The following is a 26,056-nucleotide window of genomic DNA, read 5'->3' as shown; positions in this document are numbered from 1 at the left end:
GAGGCTGGTTGGTGTCACGTGGGAATCACCTGTCGCGATGAATCCATAGTTCAAGTAGGACTTATAGTATTGTCTGCTAAAAGCTTTCTCTTTATTACAAAGGCGGAGCATGCCAACAGGAGACCTTTTGGTCCATAAATGGATCGCATGTCAATTATATATATATATATATATATATATATATATATATATATATATATATATATATATATATATATATGTAATGAAAAAATAAAGATAAACAAATAAAGTAAATTAAAAATTGTAATAACATAAATAATAATAAATAAAATAAATGCATAGATATACTTTAAATAATAAACAAACAGGTAAATAGTAAACAATAATAAATTGACATAAATGATAATGAATGAAAATCAAGCAAATAATAAACAGACAAATTATAACAAACAAATAATCAAATAATATAAAATGAATGGCAGTCTTTACAGCATCTTGCTTACATGTTTATCTAAACGAATCTTAAAGCTTCGAACTGAACTACATTGCACTGCCTCTGCAGGGAGTTTATTCCATTCATTAACTACACGGATGGCGAAGTTGTTTCTGCCCACTTCCAAATTAAATCTATTTCCTGACAGTTTGAGACCATTATTTCTTGTCGGATTCTCATTGTGTGTAAAAAATTTGTCCCCTCTTAGTCTACGCTTTTTTAGGGAAAACAGATTCATATGTTTTAGTCTTATTTCGTATGATTTATTTTCTATATTTGGAATCAGTTTTGTGGCTCACCGTTGTACTTTTCCCAATCTGTCAATGTCTTTAATAAGATTCGGTGACCATACGGAAACAGCATATTCCAAGTGTAGACGAACTAACGATCTATATAGTGTGTTAATGAGAGATGAACTTTTGAAGTCAAAAGATCGCGCAACCAGTCCTAGAATCTTATTTGCTTTCTCAGAGGCTGAAATACACTGCTTAGATGATTTGAGATCGTTACTGATAATTACCCAGAGATCCTTCTCACTATCCACTTTTGTTAACGAATTTCCAAATAACTTCTGATCGTATCTAGTGTTATTTTTACCTATGTGCATAACCTTACATTTACTTGTGTTAAATTTCATTAGCCACTTTTCAGACCATTGCTGTAATTGATCTAAATCTTCTCGAATATCTAATTGATTGAAGTGATCATTTGCCATTCCGCACACTTTTGATGTTGAAGGGTTCTTCTCTCGTCTCTTCACTGCCCCCCCTCCCCCTTCGCAAGGAAACGTTCTAACGACGTCTGTCTGTTTCGTACTCATTTTTCGCTCATTTCTGGGTTAGATTTCAGCCTTCAAATGCCGGGATGTGACCTGGAAATGAAAGGAACATTAGAAATCGTTAGACTCGGATGGTAAATAAAATGGAAATATTTAAACGTTTCTTGTGCAGACCGGTGCTAATTGCTCCACTGCCCGGTTCTAATTGCTCCACGGCCCGGTTCTAATTGCTCCACTGCCCGGTTCTAATTGCTCCTCGGCCCGGGGGTTGGGGACCACTGCGCTAGTAAATCGTTTGATGAGCAATGATCGATTATCGCTGATTAAGATTTAATCGCACAAAGCACATCGCCTATTAATAATTTCCTCTTGTTAATTTCCATATGTAGTTTATGTCGTCGAAGCGATTCGACGTGAAAAAATAGTTTGAAACAAGTTAGATAGAATTTTAAGTGGTTATTTTCAAGTATAGAAGGGAAATATATAATAAAAAGTTTATTTTTAAGTATTACTATTACTTAAAAATACTATATAAATAAACACTTTTTTGTATTATAATATGTACAGCAATATTAGTGTTAGAATACATTTTTTTAAAGTTAACTATAAACTTTAAAAGTTATGTTTTTAATTAAAATGAACATTTTAAATTTGTAAAATAAATATACATAAGCAAAATTATGGGGGTAACTTTAAGAAATTTGTGCAGCACCAAGGAAAATGCGTGTCGTTTGTTGACGGTTATATTTTTGTATATATACAAGTATTCCTTACTAAAGAAGCATATTGTGTTTATAAAAAGGGGACAACACTCCTAGTACAGTCATATATGTTGAGCTAATTTAGTTAGCTTTTACGCTGAATTCTAATTGTTCCGAGGTATTTTGGTAGTGAGGGTAAGCTTTGGGACGTCTGGTATGTTGTGTTTTATCTTGTAGTTCGCTTGTTTTCAAATTGTCTGGGGGTCGTGGGATCTTCAAAGAGCTTCTCCCAGAAGCAGTCCCATGCATTATTTGAGTCACTTGGATCACTTTCCACTATACTCATTGGCTAAAATATTGGCTGTGTTAAGGAAAACTGGATAAATTTATGGATAAGAATTATATGTGTCAATGGACATGGAGCTGCCTTGTACCTTATGGTCTATTGCAGTCTCTTTCATTACTATGTGCATAAGTGTCACAATTGTACGTCGGTAAAGTCCCTATTCCATTCGTTAGGCCCTCTGCTTTGCGACGTACAATTATGAAACTTGTCTATCATATTGGACACATTCTTGTAGAATCACTATTGTAAAATTGATGTGGGTGTTGAAAAAAATGCCCGAGTCAAACGTTTTAAACCGATTAAGTTAGGTTTTTCTCGGTGCGATTGGCCGGTGATGAATCGCGTGACAGGGATGCGAGGCCAGAGTTAATGCGCGGGGCATAAGGCAGTGACAAGTTGTGCCGATTGCGTTGTGTCTCTCATCTGTTATTGGGTGAGTTGTGTTTAGCAGGCATGTTGTGCTGGTATATGAGATTTTGTTTGAAGGCATGTTTATATTGGTATCCTGTCTTTTGTATTCTTAGTGTGATCCATTATGTTCACAGACTTGAAACCCATGACTAAACGGCGCAGACACTCAGAATGCTACCTCAACATTGGCTTCACCACAGTACTCGCCAACGACGGCAGCGAGAAACCATAGTGTGCTTTGTGCCATGCTGTCCTGAGTGCAAAGTCAATCAAAACTCAAACATCATCTCGAGACGAAACATCCAGATCATGCAAAGAAAGATTTAGATTTCTTTAAACGGCATGAACAGAGCTTCAAAAGTCAAAGACTCGATGCCGGTGGGTCATTTGAGCGGCAGAGTTTACAAGTAGTGGAGGCCCCGGTTGAGACGTTGTTATCAAACCCTGTATGTTGAGAGTAGTTAATCTTATCCTTGGGGAAGCCAGTGCAAAGGAGATGAAGCAAGTAGCCCTATCAAATGGTACCTAAAAGAGGCACGTTTTCAAAATGTCCATGGATGCGTTGGAGCAGGTTCTGACCGAAATGAAAGCCTCTCCGTTGTATTGTCTTCAACTCGACGAGTCAACTGACGTGAGTTCATGTTCTCAATTGCTTGTCTTCGTGAGATGTATTCATTCAGGTGACATTGAAGACGAATTCTTGTTCTGTGATTAAATTTAAACACAACAAATGTTGATGACTAGATGAAAAAAGTTTAAATTTGTTCCTATGAGAAAGGCCTTTAATACGTGTATGGGGTTTGTGCGTGTAGAGTTTGCTGCACTCATGATGGGAAGTTTGGTTATTGCTTTAACTACCCGCCAGCCAAAAAGTGCTTGCTACAATGTTAGCCAGAAATGCTTGGTGTGTCGACACCTACGGCAATTTTTGCTAGTCAGGTGAGTGTAAAAATGAGCCACAATTCCTGCGGTCTATGTATAGAATATAAATAGAATTGCATATTATTTGTTATGCATGATATCTTTATTTGTTATTTTTAAATGTCACTGTACTTTTATTAAAACATTAAAAGCAATATGAAAAGGTTTTGATTTTCATTTGACTACCTCAGGGAGACTCACTGTAAACATAAACTAAAACACAGCCGCAAGCTTTGCCATTGTTTTCGTTTGCTGCCAGCCAAAAAATCATCAAGCAAAACATTCTCTATGTGACAGGTACGCAAGAGTTTGATAGCAAAGCTAGTATATTATTAAGAAATGCGTAGTGTGGCGCCACTTTAAAGATTGGTAGATGTGGTCTGGTTTTTCATGGGTTCCAATCGCCGCCACCAAATTTGTAGACAGAATGAAGGCGAATTTTCTTTAGTGTTTACATTCTCTCACACCAGACGTGCAATTACTATAGGCAAATTTACAAACTAGTAGACTTTCTAAGGGTATCGCATTGATGGACTACCGGGGTTTTATGCATTATATGATTATTGGCTGGAATACTCAAAAGTTTAAAGACAAAGTGCATAACGTTAATATTTAATTACTTAAAAAGTACGGATTTGCGACGGAAGTGATGTACACCATCGTTCATATCACAACATTTCTCACCAGAAACACATGAGCCACATATCAAATTCTATGGTTAGGTGAAACTATAATTTGTCCAAAATGAGATATTGTTCTGTTGAAAGAAAGCCAGCGTTTCAAAAATTGTATAGGGGGCTGTCTGCAGGGACGTTAAATTTTGTTTTGGGTTGGGATACTCAAAATTCAAAGAAAGCATTTCAAATAACAATAGCCCTTTAAGAACTATGAAGTAGTTAACAGTATATACTGATGTTTTAAAACAATTCCAAGTTGTAAATAAACATTTTGACTTAAGTGTAGAATTGAGTATAAGTTATTATGTAAAGATGTTTGCTTGTCTTTTTTTTCAAATCACCACTGATGTTACTATAGATTTGTGGTACTTATATCTGGGGTTGAAAATATTCAGAATGATAAAAGCTACTTAATGATGCAGGTAAAAATTGCAGCCTTGAGATTTAACATAATGTAACCTAACCTAATTCTTGGTAACTGTAAAGATGCTCGTCTTAGTGTTTTAAAAATCGTTGCCGACATTACTATGTATTTATTATATATAAACATGGGCTAGCAGATGATATAGGGAAGGGTTGCAGACTGGCAAACATCTTTGTGAATACTTAAAATTATGTTTAATCATTAGATAGATAGATAGACTTTATTTGGCAATGAATCAATGTACATGAAGTGCAAATAATGACAAGAACACATAGTTCGGAATAATAATTGCAAATTGCCGAGGATAACACAAAAAGCATGTACGCTTATTTCCATTGTGGTCCTCATCAGATTGTTATTCTACACTAAGTCACACAGACAACATATGTAGGGGGTTAAGGGGACCAGAGACAATCATGAGTAATATAGTCAGTACACATATGACATATAAACATTGTTATAGTTTTGCTAATATTACTAAAATGTTTGTACACATAGGATATTGAGACCAAAAATTGAACACCATCACAAAAAGGAACATTGCATTAAGCAAAGGAACAACAAAATAATGTTAAATTGTAACAAAACAGTATGAGTGAGTACTATATCAGAGTAGTATCATTAATGATATACTGCATTATTCTACAGCTGTATCAACATGTATGAGTGTGTACTATATCAGAGTAGTACCATCAATGATATACTACAATATTGTACAGCTGTATCAACATGTTATAGTGAATGCTACACTGCAACTAGGGTCACCTATTAATTAAATCTAACATTTTACCTTAATCTTAGGACAGAGTGGGCAATTAGTATGTGCACTAGGGAGTAGTATATTATAACCTGAAGCACCAGACGTGGGGTACAGGGGACCAGTACTCGTATGAGTAAAACAACAAGGAGAATGAGGAAAAAGGTCAGATCATAACTGTTCTCGGACCCTACCTGAGACAGATACCATATTATGACTAGCAAAACAAAGGTGGAAACCAATTTGTAACATCAATCATTGTTATACTAAACTAAATTTCTGAAGGACAAAAAAAGGAGGCGAGGTCAGAACAGTTATGAGTGAACGCAGATTTGGATGGTACTACTCATGGAATCAGGTATCCTTCACTAAGCTAGTAGTACACAAAATCAAGGCTGTTCTCTGTCCATAGCTGAGACATATAGTAACCCTTGACTTTTCTTGAAGGTAACCTTGCTATTTGACTTCTTAATGGACATAGGTAGTGAGTTCCATAGTTGAGCACCTGTGAAGTGAAAGCTGTTTTTGGTGAAGGGACCTGCATGAGGTACAATAAGAGACTCTTGACTGTTCCGGGTTCGGTTCTCAGCTGATAATGTAAAATTACAGCTCACATATGAGGGAGCAGAATTATGAACGACATTGTAAACCTGGTTTAGTTTCAGCTGCTGGACACGATATTGTACAGGTAACATTCTACCTTGCTAAATTCTTCTATACCAATATGACTACGTTGAGGTAAATTTAGTATGAATCTAATGATCTTATTTTGTGCAACCTGTAGCTGAGACTGTCTTTTTCTGCTCAGACTACTGTACCAAGAGATACAAGCGTAATCAAAGTGATGTAACAAGGCTGAGACCAGAAGCTTCTTTGTTTCCAGATCAAAATTTCTGGCTTTTCTGTACAAAAATTTGACTTTTATGTGAACACTTGGATACAATCTTATCCATTATAGCATTCCCTGAGAGGGACTGATCTAAGGGTATTCCAAGATAGGTTACCTCTTGTTTTGACTCCAAGACATTAACCCCACATCTGACCTGTAATTGCGGTGTTTCCTGAGGTTGGGTTTTGATGCAAAGACAATACTTTCCATTTTACCAAGGTGTAAAGACAGCCTATTATCTATGAGCCAGTCCTGGACCGATGACAGTTCGACAATCGGTTTCTCCTCTACTTCAACTGGGTCCCTACCTGAGACAATTAGTGCGGAGTCGTCTGCAAATAGCAGTAACTTACAGTTCACCGCACCTGGCATGTTGTTAATATAGACCAGGAACAGTAGCAGTCCTAGAATTGAACTTTGTGGTACACCACATGTTATCTCTCTGTCATCTGAGCAGGCTTCATTTACCTGTACAAGTTGTTTGCGACCTGTAAGGTAGGACTTGAACCAGCCAATATTCGCCACTCCTAATGCCTGAAGTTTTTTCAATAAAATATCATGAAAATTATCTTTTATAAAATTATCTCGTCTCAAATACAGGCATACATATACCAAAGGATTTTTCCCCCTACACGGGGGGTAGCCAAAAAGAAAAAGGCATAGAAACCACTCCCACCCATTCCATTTCCTATATATTCCACTCCCCTCCACCCTCCTCCCTCCCTCTTATCTTGGCACCTCCTGGATGACGGGTCATCCCTGCATCCTGTCCACTGCCCTGGGTCAGAAGTAGTGTTGCAAGACACAGCACATCCACAGCAAGGCCGCTTCATAAATTTGACGGCCCCCCCTCTCCGTCCCCTCATGCAGAAAAGGAGAAGACGGGGAGAAACCCCTTCGGACTGCATCAAATTTTTTCTCATACATACTTCCTCACCCACTCCCCCTCATGCATCACAGCATCATCTATACACAACCCCTCTCCAGTCACCCCTATCTTCTGTCCTCTCCCATCCTTCCTCCACAGACATTCCTCTCTTTTATAATGCCCCTTTCACCCCATCCATCCGCCTCATCCTAGGATGTCCCCTCATATTCACTCCTTCCACCTCTGCCTTCCACACTTCTTTTATTAATCTTTCTTCACTCATTCTTTCCATTTGTCCAAACCATCCTAATACTTTTTCATCAACCCTATCTCCCAGTTCCCTTTCCACCCCTGTTCTCCACCTCACCTCCTCATTTCTCACTCTATCCAGCCTAGTAACCCCTATCATACTTCTTAGACATTTCATCTCAAACACATTCAAACTCCTCTCTTCCTCTCTCATGTTCCATGTTTCTGCCCCGTACAATGCTGTTGGCACAATCACTCCTTCATATAACCTCCTCTTAGCATCCATTCCCAGATGTCTATCTCTCATTACACTTTTCAATCCACCAAGGCATTTACTTGCTTCTCTCAATTACATTCTTCCTCCACCTCCACTCCTCCCTTTCCTGCCACATTCGCACCCAAGTATCTAAAACTATCCACTTCCTCCAGTCTTTCACTCTTAATGCTCACTTCCAGCATGCTATCACTCTCTCCCCTTGTACATCTCATCACCTTACTTTTACCCACATTTATCTTCAGCTTCCTTCTTTCATATGCCTTTTCAAACTCTGTCACTAACTTCCTCAATCCCTCCTCTGATCCTGCTACAAGCACAGTGTCGTCAGGAAACAACTGGCTCACCTCCCACTTTTCTCCATTTTCTTTAATCATCTCCAACCCCTGACCTACTACCCTTGCATTCACCTCTCGCACCACCCCATACATGTAAAGATTGAACAGCCAGGGCAACATAACACATCCCTGATGAAGTCCCACCTTTACCTCAAACCATTCACTCTCTCCATTTCTAATCCTAACACAAGCTCTACTACTCTCTTGACTGCTCTTAACAGCTTTCCTCCTATCCCATATATCTGCAGTACCTCCCACAGTGCCTTTCTGCCTACCCTGTCATAAGCCTTTTCCAGATCCATAAAAGCCCAAAAAACATCCTTACCTTTTCCTATAGCTTTCTCACATATCTGTCTTACCACAAAAATCTGATCTACACAACCCCTACCTGTCCTAAACCCACACTGTTCCTCACCAATTACTCCCTCTGTTCCTCTCCTAATCCTCTCAATCAAGACCCTCCCATAAGCCTTTCCAACTACACTCAACAAGCTGATCCCTCTGAAACTACTACACTCACACTTGTCCCCCTTTCCCTTGTAAAGTGGAACTATACAGGCACTCCTCCAGTCCTCCGGCACTCTACCCCCTCTTAAACAAACATTAAATAACCTCACCAGCCAGTCCACCATAGCTGTACCTCCTTTCTTCAGACATTCTGCATGGCATCCATGCAGACCAGGTGCCTTACCTGCTCTCATCATATTAACAGCTTTCACTTCATCCTTCCCTATTTCTCCTTCATTTTCCTCACTCCTCACTCTCATTTTCTTAGCAATTCCCACTGCAACTACCTTTCCCTCCCTATCCTCCTTCACATTTAGCAACTCCCTAAAATACTCTGCCCACCTTCCTCTCACCGCCTTCTCTTCGATTATCATCTCTCCATCTGCACCTTTTACCTTTTCCTCTCTACTTGATTCGCCTCTTCATTCCCTTTTATTTTCCTTCCAAAATATCTTTTTATTGCTTTCAAATTTTTCTGTCACACTTTTACCCCATTTCACATTTGCTTTCTTCTTTGCTTCCTTTATGTTATGCTTAACTTCCCTTCTCTTTACTTTGTACCTCTCATATGATTCCCTCGTCCTAATTTGCAGCTAATCTATGAAAGCCTGCTTCTTCTCTTCTACATATTTCTTTGCTTCCTCATCCCACCACTCACTACCCTTCTATTTCCTCCCGCCCTCCTTGTTCCACACACCATCTTTGCACATCTTATGACTCCCTCCTTGAACCATCCCCATTCCTCCTCCACTCCTAGTTTTACTCTATCCTTTACCGCCTCCCACTCCTCTTTCAGCTTCTTCTTATACTCACTTTCCTTTTTTTCCTCATTTAAGCAGTTCACTCTAAGTACCTCCCCACCTTCTGCCCTTTTCCTCTTTCTCCACCTATTCTCCACTCTCAATTTACCTTCCACCAGAAAAGGATCTGATATTCCCCCCTCTCCCCTTAGAACATCTACATCCTTAACTCTTCCTACCATACTCCTGGTCACCACTATATAGTCCAATAATGCTCTATCTGCCACCCTTCCATCCACCACCCTCTCCCATGTGTACTTATGCTTGACTTTCTTCCTAAACACTGTACTTGCTATCATCAACTCTCTTTCAAGACACATATCCACCATCATTTCTCCACTACGATTTTTACCTGGAACTCCATACTTCCCAATCACTCCATCTATTGGTTCCTTTCCTACCCAAGCATTAAGGTCTCCCAATACAACTACATTGACATTTCTCCCTAATCCCTCTATGCACTCATTTATATCTACCCAAAAAGCCTCCCTTTCCTCTACCAACTCCATACGCACTTACAAAAACCCACATCTCCCTTCCCAGCTTCACCTTCATCCACATCAACCTTGATGAAACCTCCTTCCACTCCACTACCCGCTTACTTATCTCTTCACTTATTAGTATAGCCACCCCTTCTCTCCCTCATCCCCTCTTCACTCCTTAGTACCTCCCAGCTACACTCCCAAACTCACAGATGCCCTTTCTTTCATTTTAGTTTCACTCAAAGCCAGCATATCCATCTTTCTTCTCACAAATATACTGCCTATCTCTTCCCTTTTACTCTCATCTGTACCACATCCACACACAATAAAAGACCCAAACCTTAGGGTACTGGTTAGAAAACTTCCAGACCCTCTTATGGCTTTCCTTCTTTTTTAGGAATGTCCCCTTTTGGGGCTACAGGTAGTAGGACTCCTAATCCCATCCCCGTCCCGTTTTTTGTCGCCTTTTACGACTCAAGTGGAAAGACTTGGTGGTAGCATTCTCTTCCCCCACCACAGGGTCGGCGAAAAAAAGGAAATAAATATTCAGAGAAATGGTACAGGACAGTAACAAGGGGTTGGGGGACAGCATAACGGAAGGATAGTCGTTGTATAAAAGTGTCATCATTTCTCTATGAACAGAGTTTTCCTCCATCACAGACAAAATTATGTGTGGCTCTGGTCCATAGGGGCACCCCATATAGACCCTGAAGTATCAACTGCATGCTACTTTGCCACAATAACATGCAGCCAATACCCTAGATGGGGTGCAGCCAATACCCCAGACGGGGTAAACATTGAAAAATCTATTCTCCATGAGGGAGAGACTGGGTAGGTTAAATATCGTCAGAATAGGAGAATACTGTGCTTGATTTATCTTTTATTTGAAAAATGTTGTCATACCTCTCATTAATCACTGGCTTTGCATGCTTCTCTAAATTGCAATACTTATTTCCTAATGCAGCCCCCATATGGGGGTGGGGGTTTAGTACAGACAAGTGATTTCCAATTGAAATGGAACCCCCAATGAGGTCAAATCAACAGGAAAACTGTTGGGAAAAAATTGCCTGTTGGGTGTTTTCCGAATGTTAGGATTTATACCCCTGAATGCAATATAACTTTGGATAATACAATATTTTTTTTTCCACCTAATTTACCTCAAGTTCATTGAGGGAAGATCTTGTAGACCAGTAAGATAACATTATCTGAAGTCTGGTATGACATGAGTGCAAATGTTCATTGTGATTTTATTTGTGGTTAGAACCTAATTGGATTGTGGATCCTGTTTACCATGTGTATTTTATCCAAACTGCACTAAGAAATTGTCTTGGCTGACATCCCATAAATGTCAATAAAACTGATATCTATCACCAGGACATGATGATCAGGAGAGGTATGTAGCAAGATCTTTGGGTAGCATGAACTATTGAATGGCCAGAAGTTGCAGTGTCAAGCAAAAAATTTGCCAGGAGAACCTTCTATTCATAACAAGGTCTGTGTTTCTGTCACAGGATGAAGTTTATGGATTCCCTAGGCACCAAGAGCTCAAGTTTAAATGCCAGTAGAGGAAAACTATTGACAGCAGTGACGTGATACATGCTTGTCGGGCACTGGCAGGATCAGAGGTCTCCAAAGTGGTTGATATCGATCTATGGCAGTCAAAGCAAGTTATTTTACCTATGTGCATTACCTTGCATTTACTTGTGCTAAATTTCATTAGCGACTTTTCAGACCATTGCTGTAATTTATCTAAATCTTGAATATCTAATTGGTTTAAGTGATCATTTGCCATTCCACACAGTTTTGTATCATCAGCAAATTTGGAAACAATAGATTTTAGTCCGTGGTCTATATCATACTATGAATAGAAGTGGCCAAAGAACGGAACCCTGAGGAACTCCACTCGTAACATTTTTCCACCCAGAATTTTTTTCTATTCAAAAGAACTCTCTTCGATCATTGAACCAATTACTAGTCCAACTTAATAGGCTACCACTTATTCCGTGTGAAGCTAATTTAGTAAGTAGTCTTTCGTGTGGGAAGGTATCAAAAGCTTTTGCAAAGTCTAGATATATTAAATCTATATTGTTTCTTGACATAATTCGAGATAACTGTGTTGTAGAATTCGAGTAAGTTAGTCACGCAAGAACGTTTCCGTCTGAAACCATGCTGGCTATCATTTATCAAACAGTTACTTTCTAAATGATGTTCGATGGCATCTCTGATGATAATTTCAATTTATTTTTCCTACTATTGAAGTCAGACTTATAGGCCTTTAGTTCTTTGGATTCTTTTTGTTGCCTTCGGATATGATGGATTTCTAGAAAATAATTTCTAATGGAACAACAATCTCATTTTTCATTTCCTTTAAGATTCTTGGATGACAACCGTCATGTCCTGGTGTTTTATTAACTTTGAGTTTCTCTATACACCAAACGTGGTGGTCTGAAACTTTGCCACAGTTAACTTGGCGATGTGTCAAACGTGATCCTCTTGTTAGATACCCAGGCATTGTTATAACCACCAAGGATCACCAGTCTCCCTTTGCACATATTGGCCATTGCCATCCAGCTGATGATGTTGCTGTTAACGTGGAGAAGTGCCAGCAAGGTATGAAGAGGAAAGCAACCACCAGCCTTGACAAACCAAACCAGATCTTCACTTTTGTCAGTGCCAGTGTTGCTGATGCAGTGAACGCTCGTGTACCAGCCGCTGATACATGCAAACGTGTGCTGAGGAGGGCCCGTGCCAGTAACCGTCCCAAAGAGCCCCAGCCTCTTCATGAACTTATCATTAGTGGTAAATGGACTGTGACAGCAGGCGACTATCCAGTTCAGTTCCTCCTACATGAAAGTGGCCCCGATTCTGATGAGCGTGTCATCATCTTTGCCACAGAAGAACATCTCCAGTAGCTAGTAGCAGCAACAGCATGGATGGCAACTTGGCCATGTCCCCGTCAGTCTTCATGCAACTGTATGTTATCCAGGGAAGAGTTGATAGTGTTTTCCTACCCCTCGCCTATGCCCTTCTTCAACGGAAGATTGCCAATGACCGCGTAGGCAGTGTTGCACCCATCACCTTTCGCTGTGTTCCTGCAATGTTTCCGCCCGAACTGTGGAACATGCATGAAGTCACTTTGGATAATCAACCCCATACCAACAACATCAGTGAGGGAGGGCTGGAACAACAAGTTTTCATCCCTTGTTGGCCACCATCATCCATCCATCTGGAAGTTAGTAGAGTGCCTGAAAGGCGAATGTGCCAGAGTCACCACAGTGTTGCTCCAGACTAGGAATGGGTGTCCGGCCAAGGAAGCGTACCAAGCAGGTGTCCATGGAGCTTCAGTCTCGGTTACGCAACCTTTGTGAAGATAGGGTCTCTGACAAGACCATTCCTCAGTTCCTCAGAGGGCTTAGCCATAATATTCGTGGTGGGCAACCCAACATATAAACATGAACAGACTCTGATGCAGAAATGGTAAACAATATTGTGACTTTGCATATTAATGATTATTTTTCGGTAATGTGTGATATATGAATTGTGACATTTGCCACATTTTAAGTAATGAAAATTATTAAAATTAAATCATCATTATTTTGTCGGCTCAATAAACTTCCCAGATTATTTAAAGTTGATCATTTAGTGATAATGAGTCACTTGACCGAAACGTCCTAGTCCGAATGATCCAGTCCGAAACGTCCTACAATTCTCAAACGTCACGTGATGACCCACAGTGGACAGAAAAAATTGAATGTGACCTGTGTGATGCAGCTTTCTCACGACAGGATCATCTCAAACGTCACGTGATGAATCATAGTGGAGAGAAGCCTTTCAAGTGTGACCTGTTTGATGCAGCTTACTCAGAAAAGAGTGCTCTCAAGTATCACATAATGACCCATACTGGAGAAAAGCCTTTCAAATGTGACATGTGATGCAGCTTACTCAGAAAATAGTGCTCTTAAATGTCACATAATGACCCACACTGGAGGCCTTTCCAGTGTGACGTGTGATGCAGCTTTCTCACGAAAGAGTGTTCTCAAACGTCACGTGGTGACCCACAGTGGACAGAAAACTTTGCAATGTGACCTGTGTGATGCAGCTTTCTCACGAAAGGAGCATCTCAAATGCCACGTGGGAAGGTGTCCTCCTGCATGTGGGGAAATGACAATCTTGGAAGATGGATGTGGGAAAATGTTCATGTGGGAAACTGTCCGTACACCGGTGTTGGGTTTTGGTATCGAAACCTGGGGCAGTGCACGCATGTGTAGTATAAATATTTGAGAAATTGTGCTTGTCCGTCTGTCTGCTTGACTGTCATGGTATGTATGCCACGAAACTTCGACAATATGGAACCAATCGTTGCTAAAATTGGAACCTAGATTGGTCGTTATACTTATGGATTAATTATAATAATTATGCCAAATTGCAGCAAACAGGATTGGCTCTCTCTGTTTGCTAAGTGTTGGAAAGCATTTGTTAAGAGGCAGTTGGATGTGCCAAATGAGATCATACATGTTATTTTGTTTATTTCTCAGTACTTCATGTAACATGTGGATTTCTCGTGATGTGTTCCCGCGTATTTCGATAAGTTTGAACTTTTTATGATAAATTCCACCTGGTGGCATTTCTGCCAAAATTCACAAAGGATTACAAAGGCGGAGCATGCCGACAGGAGACCTTTTGATCCATATCTAGGTCGGATGCGAAAAAAAAAATTAATGATAAAATTACAAATAAAAACTATGATAATGTAAATAACAAATAAAATACATAAATAAATGCATAGGTATAGTTAAATAATAAACAAACAGGTAAATAGTAAGTAATAATAAATTGACATATAACTAATAAATGAAAATCAGACAAATGATAACAAAACAAAAACAAATAGTATAAGATAAACTATAGTCATTACAGCATCTTACTTAGGTATTTATCTAAATGATTCTTAAAGCTTCGAACTGAACTACATTGCACTACCTGTGCAGGAAGTTTATTCCATTCATTAACTACACGGTTGGCAAAGTTGTTTCTACCTACTTCCAAATTGAATCTATTTCCGGACAGTTTGAGACCATTGTTTCTTGTCTGATTCTCATTCAATGTAAATATTTGGTCACTTTTGATGTCAATTCCCTTTAGAATTTTAAAGACCTGTATCAAGTCACCTCTGAGTCTACGCTTTTTTAGGGAAAACAGATTCATATGTTTTAGTCGATTTTCGTATGATTTATTTTTGATATTTGGGATCAGTTTTGTGGCTCGCCGTTGTACTTTTTCCAGTCTGTCAATGTCTTTAATGAGATTCAGTGATCATACGGAAACAGCATATTCCAAATGTGGACGAACTAACGATTTATATAGCTAGTTAATGAGTGATGGACTTTTGACATCAAAAGATCGCGCAATGAGTCCTAGAATCTTATTTGCTTTCTCAGAGGCTGAAATACACTGCTTGGATGATTTGAGGTCGTTACTGATAATTACGCCGAGATCTTTTTCACTATCCACTTTTGTTAACGAATTTCCAAATAACTTGTAATCGTACTTACTGTTACTTTTACCTATGTGCATTACCTTGCATTTACTTGTGTTAAATTTCATTAGCCACTTTTCAGACCATTGCTCTAATTTATATAAATCTTCTTGAATATCTAATTGGTTTGAGTGATCATTTGCCACTCTGCACAGTTTTGTATCATCAGCAAATTTGGAAACAGTAGATTTTAGTCCATGGTCTATATCATTTATATATACTATGAATAGAAGTGGCCCAAGAACGGAACCCTGAGGAACTCCACTTGCAACACTTTTCCATCCAGAAGTTTTTCCATTTAAAACAACTCTGTTTTCGACCATTCAACCAATTACTAGTCCAACCTAATAGGCTACCACTTATTCCATGCAAAGCTAATTTAGTAAGTAGTCTTTCGTGTGGGACGGTATCAAAAGCTTTTGCAAAGTCTAGATATACTAAATCTATATTGTTTCTTTTGTCATAATTTGAGATAACTGTGTTGTAGAATTCGAGTAAGTTAGTCACGCAAGAACGTTTCTGTCTGAAACCATGCTGGCTATCATTTATCAAACGGTTACTTTCTAAATGATGTTCGATATCATCTCTGATGATAGTTTCCATTATTTTTCCTACGAGTAGTTTGGGTACGTAGGTGGGCACCTATTCGAGGGCTGGGACAATGTAACTGGTGTGAATGTAATGTGCACACATCCCATTTTCATGAGTGATTTTAATAATCAATTTTACTGTGCTTTTTTAGGTCAGGAGAGAAGCCATTTCAGTGTGACCTGTGTGATTACCCTTTCTCACAAAAGGGTGATCTCAAACAACACATGGCCCACACAGGAGAGAAGCCATTCCAGTGTGACCTGTGTGATTGTGCTTTTTCACGAAAGGGTCATCTCAAACATCACATGATGACCCACACATGAGAGAAGCCATTCCAGTGTGACCTGTGCAATAAAGCTTATTCACATAAGGGTAATCTCAAATGTCACATGATGAACCACACAGGAGAGAAGCCATTCCAGTGTGATCTGTGCAATAAAGCTTTTTCACGTAAGGCTGATCTCAAATGTCACATGATGACCCACACACGAGAAAAACTATTTCAGTGTGACCTGTGTGATTCTGCTTTCCCACGAAAGCATAATCTCAAACGTCACATGATGATCCACACAGGAGAGAAGCCATTTCAGTGTGACCTGTGTGATTCTGCTTTCTCAGCAAATGTTGATCACAAACGTCACATGATGACCCACGCGGGAGAGAAGCCATTTCGGTGTGACCTGTGTGATTCTGCTTTCTCGCTAAATGGTGATCTCAAACGTCACATGATGACCCATACGGGAGAGAAGCCATTTCAGTGTGACCTGTGTGATTCTGCTTTCTCACTAAATAGTCGTCTGAAACGTCACATGAAGACCCACACGGGAGAGAAGCCATTTCAGTGTGACCTGTGTGATTCTGCTTTCCCACGAAAGTGTGATCTCAAACTTCACATGATGACCCACACAGGAGAGAAGCCATTTCAGTGTGACCTGTGTGATTCTGCTTTCCCACGAAAGGCTGATCTCAAACTTCACATGATGACCCACACAGGAGAGAAACCATTTCAGTGTGGCCTGTGTGATTCTGCTTTCCGCCGAAAAACTAATCTCAACCTTCACGTGATGACCCACACAGGGGAGAAGCCATTTCAATGTGACCTGTGTGATTCTGCTTTCCCACAAAAGGCTAATCTCAACCTTCACGTGATGACCCACACAGGAGAGAAGCCATTTCAGTGTGACCTGTGTGTTTCTGCTTTCCGACGAAAGGCTGATCTAAAATGTCACATGATGAACCACACAGGAGAGAAGCCATTTCAGTGTGACCTGTGTGATTCTGCTTTCCCACGAAAGGATAATCTCAAACGTCACATGATGATCCACACAGGAGAGAAACCATTTCAGTGTGACCTGTGTGATTCTGCTTTCTCAGGAAATGTTGATCACAAACGTCACATGATGACCCACGCGGGAGAGAAGCCATTTCGGTGTGACCTGTGTGATTCTGCTTTCTCGCTAAATGGTGATCTCAAACGTCACATGATGACCCACACGGGAGAGAAGCCATTTCAGTGTGACCTGTGTGATTCGGCTTTCTCACTAAATAGTCATCTGAAACGTCACATGAAGAACCACACGGGAGAGAAGCCATTTCAGTGTGACCTGTGTGATTCTGCTTTCCCACGAAAGTGTGATCTCAAACTTCACATGATGACCCACACAGGAGAGAAGCCATTTCAGTGCGACCTGTGTGATTCTGCTTTCCCACGAAAGGCTGATCTCAAACTTCACATGATGACCCACACGGGAGAGAAGCCATTTCAGTGTGGCCTGTGTGATTCTGCTTTCCGACGAAAGGCTGATCTCAAACTTCACATGATGAACCACACAGGAGAGAAGCCATTTCAGTGTGACCTGTGTGATTCTGCTTTCTCACGTAAGGGTGATCTCAAAGTTCACATGATGACCCACACAGGAGAGAAGCCATTTCAGTGTGATCTGTGTGGTTCTGCTTTCCCACGAAAGGGTGATCTCAAACATCACATGATGACCCACACAGGAGAGAAGCCATTCAAATGTGACCTGTGCAATAAAGCTTTTTCACGTAAGGGTGATGTCAAAAGTCACATGGTGACCCACACAGGAGAGAAGCCATTTCAGTGTGACCTGTGTGATTCTGCTTTCTCACGAAAGGGTGATCTCAAACATCACATGATGACCCACACAGGAGAGAAGCCATTTCAGTGTGACCTGTGTGATTCTGCTTTCCCACGAAAGGCTGATCTCAAACATCACATGATGACCCACACAGGAGAGCTATTGCAGTGTGACCTGTGTGATTATGCTTCCTCACGAAAGGGTAAACTCAAACTTCACATGATGACCCACACAGGAGAGAAGCCATTCCAATGTGACCTGTGTGATTATGCTTCCTCACGAAAGGATAATCTCAAACTTCACATGATCTCCCACACAGGAAAGAAGCCATTTCAGTGTGACCTGTGTGATTTTGCTTTCTCACGAAAGGGTGATCTGAAACGTCACATGATGACCCACGAAGGAGAGAAGCCACTTCAGTGACACCTGTCTGATTCTGCTTTCCCACGAAAGAGTGATCTCAAACATCAAGTGTCCTATTTTATCGCACATGACGAAAAGAACAAATCAGGAGTTATCATTGGGTTTTATTTTGGGGTCTTATAATATGCAGCGAAGAGTATTTACAAGATGAAATTGAGTACATAACCGCTGCATTAAGGAACCTAAGGTACCCAGAGGGCATGTTAGGGACATCACTACGGAAAGCCATTAAAATCAGACAGAGGAAAGAAAATGAAGAGAGGACAGATTTACGATACCTTGTGGTTCCTAACTGGCCTCTCTCACATGCTTTCCAAAATGTTGAGACAGACAGGACTTCTCTCACAGGGAAGAAAATAGGACACTTGATCACAAACAAAACCAAGACGAACCGTGACAATTGCATCGTATACAAAATTCCCTGCAATGGCTGCGACACTGCATACTATGGAGAGGCATACAGAGGACAACAGACTCAGGGAACAGAAATCGGACATTAGACACCACGGAGAAACAAACGCTCTAGTTAACCACATAGACACAGAGGGACACCTACCAAACTGGGAGGGATCCACCATACTAGCCAAAGGACTACACAAGAAACAACGGAAATAATTTAATCACTTTACATTGCCAACCACAAAAACACAAGCAAGAGAACTGGTGACTTAAAGTGGACAAAATCTACCGCGACACTTGCCCTCCAAGAATGGCCTCCCAGTAGACAGTAGACTCTAAGTAGACACCCTTTTTCCACTTCTGCCTACCCTTTCCAGCTTTATACATGCCACCAGTTCACGCGTCCTCCATTATTTCTACTTTGTTCCTTCACCACTTAATATTTTCATCATAATCCTTACTATTCTTTTATTTTTATCATGATTATTTGGTTATATTCCTAATATTAATAATTTTTTATTTTTAACATTATTATTATTATTACTGTTTTTGTTATTGTTATCACTGTTACAATTACTATTAATATTTTCACAGCCTGTTTGTACACCATTCCTAGTCAGGAATAAACTCTAGCCAAAGATTCCTGTGTTTCCTACTCTGTTTACATGATATATATATGTGTGTGTGTATGTGTGTAGGTGTTACCACTATCGCCGCCCTTGTAAAATCCTCCATGTGGATATGGCGACTCACTTCTGTTCGCGAAAATGAAATGAATGGATGAGCCCCCTAAAGAACATATACAAGAACCTAAGGGAGCTTAGCAGTGACGTGGTCTTACGTGAACCAACGAACTTTTTCCTCCAGATTCTTTGTTTCAAGTCTTTACGGCATAATAATCTTGAGTCTGCATACTTCTCACTTAGATTACAATGGAATGTCATCTCAGCAATACACGCGAACTCCCGGGCTCGTATTTATCATCAATATTTTTGTTGCTGTCATTTCTACCTACCTCTTGCAAGGAGGTACTGACGGGTTATTATATGTATGTTATATTTTACATGAGACTGAGACGGGAATTCCACCCGTGCAGGTAGTCCAGGTGTGTATGTACTGTATAACATAATTTGATAAAATGAAAAAATAATGTGAAAGTTTATATGCATGTACTATATAAAATTATTTTATAAAATAAAAAATGTGAAAGTTTGTATCCATGTACTATATAGAAATAAAAATTTAGAACAAAAAAAAAAATTGTATAAAAATATTCTTAACCCTAATACAATAGTTGACAGACCATTACGGGATTACTATATTGTGTTGTATTTTTCCTCCCTCATTTTCGTCTCCTCCAAGCGTTGATAGCTAGTGATAAAATTTTAATATGAAAAGATTCTTAACCCCTAATATATGTAATATATAAATAAAATGGTCTCAAACGTCACATGGTGACCCACACAGGAGAGAAGCCATCATTGTGACCTGTGTGATTCTGCTTTCTCACAAAAGGGCCATCTCAAACATCGCATGATGACCCACACAGGAGAGAAGACATTTCAGTGTGAAAGGACCGTCATATGATATTGATATGTGTGTATTGACATGACCAACTAAGTAGTGTGGGTACGTAAGTGGGCACCTATTCGAGGGCTGGGGCAATGTAATTGATATGGATGTAATATGCACACATCCCATTTTCATGAGTGATTTTAATAATCGAATTTAGTGTGTGTTTTTGGTAAAATATCCCCTTATAATAGGGGATAACATGTATAAGAAATTGTATACAAAACACCTACAATCCTATTACAGATTTAAAAAGTTAATCTCAATCTTAAGATTACATTTTTTCAGAAAGGTAACTATCAACATTTATGTGACAAAGTTATCCATCGATTCTATGTACTTATACAACAAAGACAGCCTGGTGTGACCTATTTTAACAGTTTTCTCACCAAAAGATTACCACATATATCACATGATGACCCACATAGTAGAGAAGCCTTTCCAGTGTGACTTGTGTGATTCTGCTTTCTCACAAAGTGGTGATCTCAAACGTCACATGGTGACCCACACAGGAGAGAACCCATTCCAGTGTGATCTGTGTGATTATGTTTTCTCATGAAAGGGAGATCTCAAACATCAAATGACCCACACAGGTAAGAAGGCATTTCAATGTGACCTGTGTGATTCCACTTTTTCACAAAAGGGTGATCTCAAACGTCACATGATGACACACACAGGAGAGAAGCCATTTCAGTGTAACCTGTCTGGTTCCACTTTTTCACAAAAGGGTGATCTCAAACGTCACATGATGACCCACACAGAAGAGAAGCCATTTCAGTGTGACCTGTGTGATTCCACAATTTCACTAAATCATAATCTCAAGCATCACATGATGACCCACACGGGAGAAAAGCCATTCCAGTGTGACCTGTGCAATAAAGCTTTTTCACGTAAGGGTGTTCTCAAATATCACATGACCCACACAGGAAAGAAGCTATTTCAGTGTGACCTGTGTGATTCCACTTTTTCACGAAAGGATGATCTCAAACGTCACATGATGACCCACAACGGAGAGAAGCCATTTCATTGTGACCTGTGTGATTCCACTTTTTCGCTAAATCGTAACCTCAAACATCACATGATGACCCTCACAGGAGAGAAGCCATTCCAGTGTGACCTGTGCAATAAAGCTTTTTCACGTAAGGGTAATCTCAAACATCACATGACCCGCACATGAGAGAAGCCATTTCAGTGTGACCTGTGCAATAAATATTTTTCCACGATTTTTTTTCCTCAAACGTCACATGATGATCCATACATGATTGAGCCTTTTACGGTGTGACCTGTGGGATGAAGCTTTCTAAAATAAGGATGATTTGAAATATGTGATGACCCACTCCCGGAAAAAAAAAAATCCAACAGCTTGAAGGAGCAGTATCTAACAGCATATGGTAATCAACACAGGTGAGAAGACTTTCTTGTATGACTTGTGCGATGCAGCTTTCTCGCAAAATGCTTTCAAATGTCACATGACAACTCGAACGAATTTCAAGTTTGACTTGCTGCGTTAAATTTCCCATAGTAGATGTCTTACAGGGCCAGAATATCTAGTTTCTCTTCATTGTGTGGTGGCGACACTCCTGATTCTATTATTTATGTTTATAGGTTCTAGGGGACATGTCAGGATTCAAGGCAATTGTAGATACAATCAGACGTAAGGAGTACAGTATACTCCCTATTATCATCCCTACCTACTTGGTATGTGCCGTTCCCATACAAACGGAATAACCCTGTTTTTCAACCGTAACTCATCCTCCAGGTTTTAGCGGGAAAGGTTGGCGTGTCACAAGCTTGGGTATCTACTCGTCCTTGAAGACTGGGTTTTATACTGGGGACCTACCAACAATTTCAGCATTTTAAGGGAGAAACTGGGAGAGTTAGAATAATCCCATAATACCGGAAATATAGATAATTGGGAAATGCCCGATGTGAGTAAATCAAATAGGATGGGTGACGACATACAAGGGATGGACGAAGCCATTGTCAAGGTTGAGTAATGGGATGGCGATAAGGATTACAAAGGATTACAAAGGCAAAGCATGCCGACAGGAGACCTTTTGATCCATATCTAGGTCGGATGCAAAAAAAAAAAAAAAAAAAAAAAAAAATCATATTAATAATAAATTAAAACTATAACAATGTAAATAACAATTAAAATACATAAATAAATGCATTGGTATAGTTGAATAACAAACAAACAGGTAAATAGTAAATGATAATAAATTGACATATAACTAATAATAAATTAAAATCAGACAGACAAATTATAACAAAACAAAAACAAATAATATAACATAAATTATAATAATTACAGCATCTTACTTAGGTATTTATCTAAATGATTCTTAAAGCTTCGAACTGAACTACATTGCACTACCTGTGCAGGAAGTTTATTCCATTCATTAACTACACGGTTGGCAAAGTTGTTTCTACCTACTTCCAAATTGAATCTATTTCCGGACAGTTTGAGACCATTGTTTCTTGTCTGATTCTCATTCAATGTGAAAATTTTGTCACTTTTGATGTTGTCAATTCCCTTTAAAATCTTAAAGACCTGTATCAAGTCACCTCTGAGTCTACGCTTTTTTAGGGAAAACAGATTCATGTGCTTAAGTCGATTTTCGTATGATTTATTTTTGATATTTGGAATCAGTTTTGTGGCTCGCCGTTGTACTTTTTCCAGTCTGTCAATGTCTTTAATGAGATTCGGTGACCATACGGAAACAGCATATTCCAAATGTGGACGAACTAACGATTTATATAGCTTGTTAATGAGTGATGGACTTTTGAAATCAAAAGATCGCGCAATCAATCCCAGAATCTTATTTGCTTTCTCAGAGGCTGAAATACACTGCTTGGATGATTTGAGGTCGTTACTGATAATTATGCCGAGATCTTTTTCACTATCCACTTTTGTTAACGAATTTCCAAATAACTTGTAATCGTACTTGCTGTTATTTTTACCTATGTGCATTACCTTGCATTTACTTGTGTTAAATTTCATTAGCCACTTTTCAGACCATTGCTGTAATTGATCTAAATCTTCTTGAATATCTAATTGGTTTGAGTGATCATTTGCCACTCCGCACAGTTTTGTATCATCAGCAAATTTGGAAACAGTAGATTTTAGTCCATGGTCTATATCATTTATATATACTATGAATAGAAGTGGCCCAAGAACGGAACCCTGAGGAACTCCACTTGCAACACTTTTCCATCCAGAAGTTTTTCCATTTAAAACAACTCTCTGTTTTCGACCTTTCAACCAATTACTAGTCCAACCTAATAGGCTACCACTTATTCCATGCAAAGCTAATTTAGTAAGTAGTCTTTCGTGTGGGACGGTATCAAAAGCTTTTGCAAAGTCTAGATATATTAAATCTATATTGTTTCTTTTGTCATAATTCGAGACAACTGTGTTGTAGAATTCGAGTAAGTTAGTCACGCAAGAACGTTTCCGTCTGAAACCATGTTGGCTATCATTTATCAAACGGTTACTTTCTAAATGATATTCGATAGCATCTCTGATGATAGTTTCCATTATTTTTCCTACGATCGAAGTCAAACTAATAGGCCTATAGTTATTTGGTTTCTTTTTGTCACCTTTTTTGAATATGGGAGTAACGTTAGCTAGCTTCCATTCTCTTGGGACATCTCCGGATATGATGGATTTCTTGAAAATAATTTCTAATGGAACAACAATCTCATTTTTCATTTCCTTTAAGATTCTTGGATGCCAACCGTCAGGCCCTGGTGTTTTATTAACTTTGAGTTTGTCTATACACCTTTTAATTGTTTCTTTTGTTATATTTACCGTAGTGAGTAAGTTTACCCCAGACTTTTCACAGGTTTCAGTTTGGAATTCACTTTGAGGTGTTTCGTTTACGAATACCGAGCTAAAATAATTGTTTAAGAGATTACACATTCCTTCATTTGAATATTCAAGTTGACCGTCAGCAGATAATAGTGGACCAATGTGATTCCTAACAACCTTTTTATCTCTAATGTAACTATAGAATTCTTTGGGATTCTCTTTGGATTTCTCAGCGATGTTCATTTCGTATTGTCGTTTTCTTTTTCTTATTGTCTTTTTTAAATCTCTCTGTATTGATACATAACTTTCATAGTCATTAGATGCACCCGAGCACTTATATTTCTTATAAGCCTGTCTCTTTTTAGCAATACTTTTTTCAGTTTCTTTGTCGAGCCACTTTGGGCGAGCCTGATTTGGGGGACGTCTGTCCTTAAAAGGAATGTAAGTTTGAATCATCTTAGTGAGCGTATTTTGAAATATTTCCCACATCTGATCTACAGGCCTTTCGTTTAATTTTTCCTCCCAATCTGTAAGCTGAAGCTCCTGACGTAGTTCTATGAACTGAGCTTTACTGAAATCGGGTATTTTAGAAGCACAAGTATCTATTCTAAAATTGTTTAGGAGTTTGAATCTGACTAAGTTGTGATCGCTATTTGCAACAGATTCACCGACTTCTACATCAGTTGCCATGCTTTCGCGGCTAGTGATCAATAAATCGAGTAAGTTTCCATATCTTGTGGGCTCTTTTACATGCTGAATTAAGTAATTGTCACCAAGAAAATCAATCAAGCGACTACCTATATGGCCATGTTCAAGGGTCATCCAATCAATGTCAGTAAAATTGAAATCACCCATTATCAATAAATCCCGGTTGCAGAAACTAGACAGTTCTTGAAATAACAGTTTGTCGTCTGCTAATGATAATGTCTTTGGCCTATATATTACACCTATATTCATTTTTTGTCCATTTGTTTGGGTTAACTCAACCCACAAACTTTCATATGCATCCTGTTTCACTTTCTCTAAAACACAAGCATGAACATTGTTTTTAACGTACAATAGAACACCCCCACCTTTCTTGTGGTTTCTATCCTGATGAAAGTGTTTAAATCCCGCAATATTAAATTCAGCTTCGAACTCTGTACCATTTAACCATGTCTCAGTTATTCCTATCATATCGAGATTTTCGCTTTTGACATACGCCTGTATTTCTTGAAATTTGTTCCTAATACTACGAGCATTAAAGTACATAGTTTTAAGAAACTCCTGATTATTTCTTTTTGACACATTTTGAGTTTCAATATCATGTCTTATATTATCATTTTGTTTTTTATTTATGCCTTGCTCTATATTATTATTATTTGGTCCTTCATTGACATTCAATGCCTCATTAACATTTCTCCTATCAAAATTAACATTTCCCCCATCACGGACATCTGGTCGATTACGGTCATCCGATCTATTTTGTACATTTTGTCCCCCTACGTCACCGTGATTCACGCCGGCCTCCCGTCGTTCAGTGACATTATGTCCGGCATCCCTTTCTAAAATTATATTTTGTCCTCCAGTGACATTATATCCTACCGTGATATTTTTTCCTCCACTATAGCTTGGAGGAAGCTGTATCCATACTATGTTGGTAATTTCATCCGTACAGGTAGAATAGTATATATGATATATATATATATATATATATATATATATATATATATATATATATATATATATATATATATATATATAAGT

General features: G+C 39.0%; 1 protein-coding gene across 1 annotated transcript; it reads left to right on the top strand.

Moving 5' to 3' along the window:
• The first annotated feature begins 3,801 nt into the window (after positions 1-3,801).
• LOC143041181 (uncharacterized) lies at positions 3,802-19,303 on the top strand. The gene is made up of 2 exons (XM_076213011.1): positions 3,802-3,908; positions 16,155-19,303. The coding sequence occupies exon 2, from the start codon at positions 16,393-16,395 to the stop codon at positions 18,523-18,525; it is 2,133 nt and encodes a 710-aa protein (XP_076069126.1). The 5' UTR covers positions 3,802-3,908; positions 16,155-16,392; the 3' UTR covers positions 18,526-19,303.
• The last annotated feature ends 6,753 nt before the right edge of the window (positions 19,304-26,056 follow it).

The sequence above is a fragment of the Oratosquilla oratoria genome, chromosome 30, assembly GCF_046742065.1.
Source record: "Oratosquilla oratoria isolate Oo_2021 chromosome 30, ASM4674206v1, whole genome shotgun sequence".
Taxonomy (NCBI): Eukaryota; Metazoa; Arthropoda; class Malacostraca; order Stomatopoda; family Squillidae; genus Oratosquilla; species Oratosquilla oratoria.
This window is presented reverse-complemented; position numbering and strand designations above follow the sequence as displayed.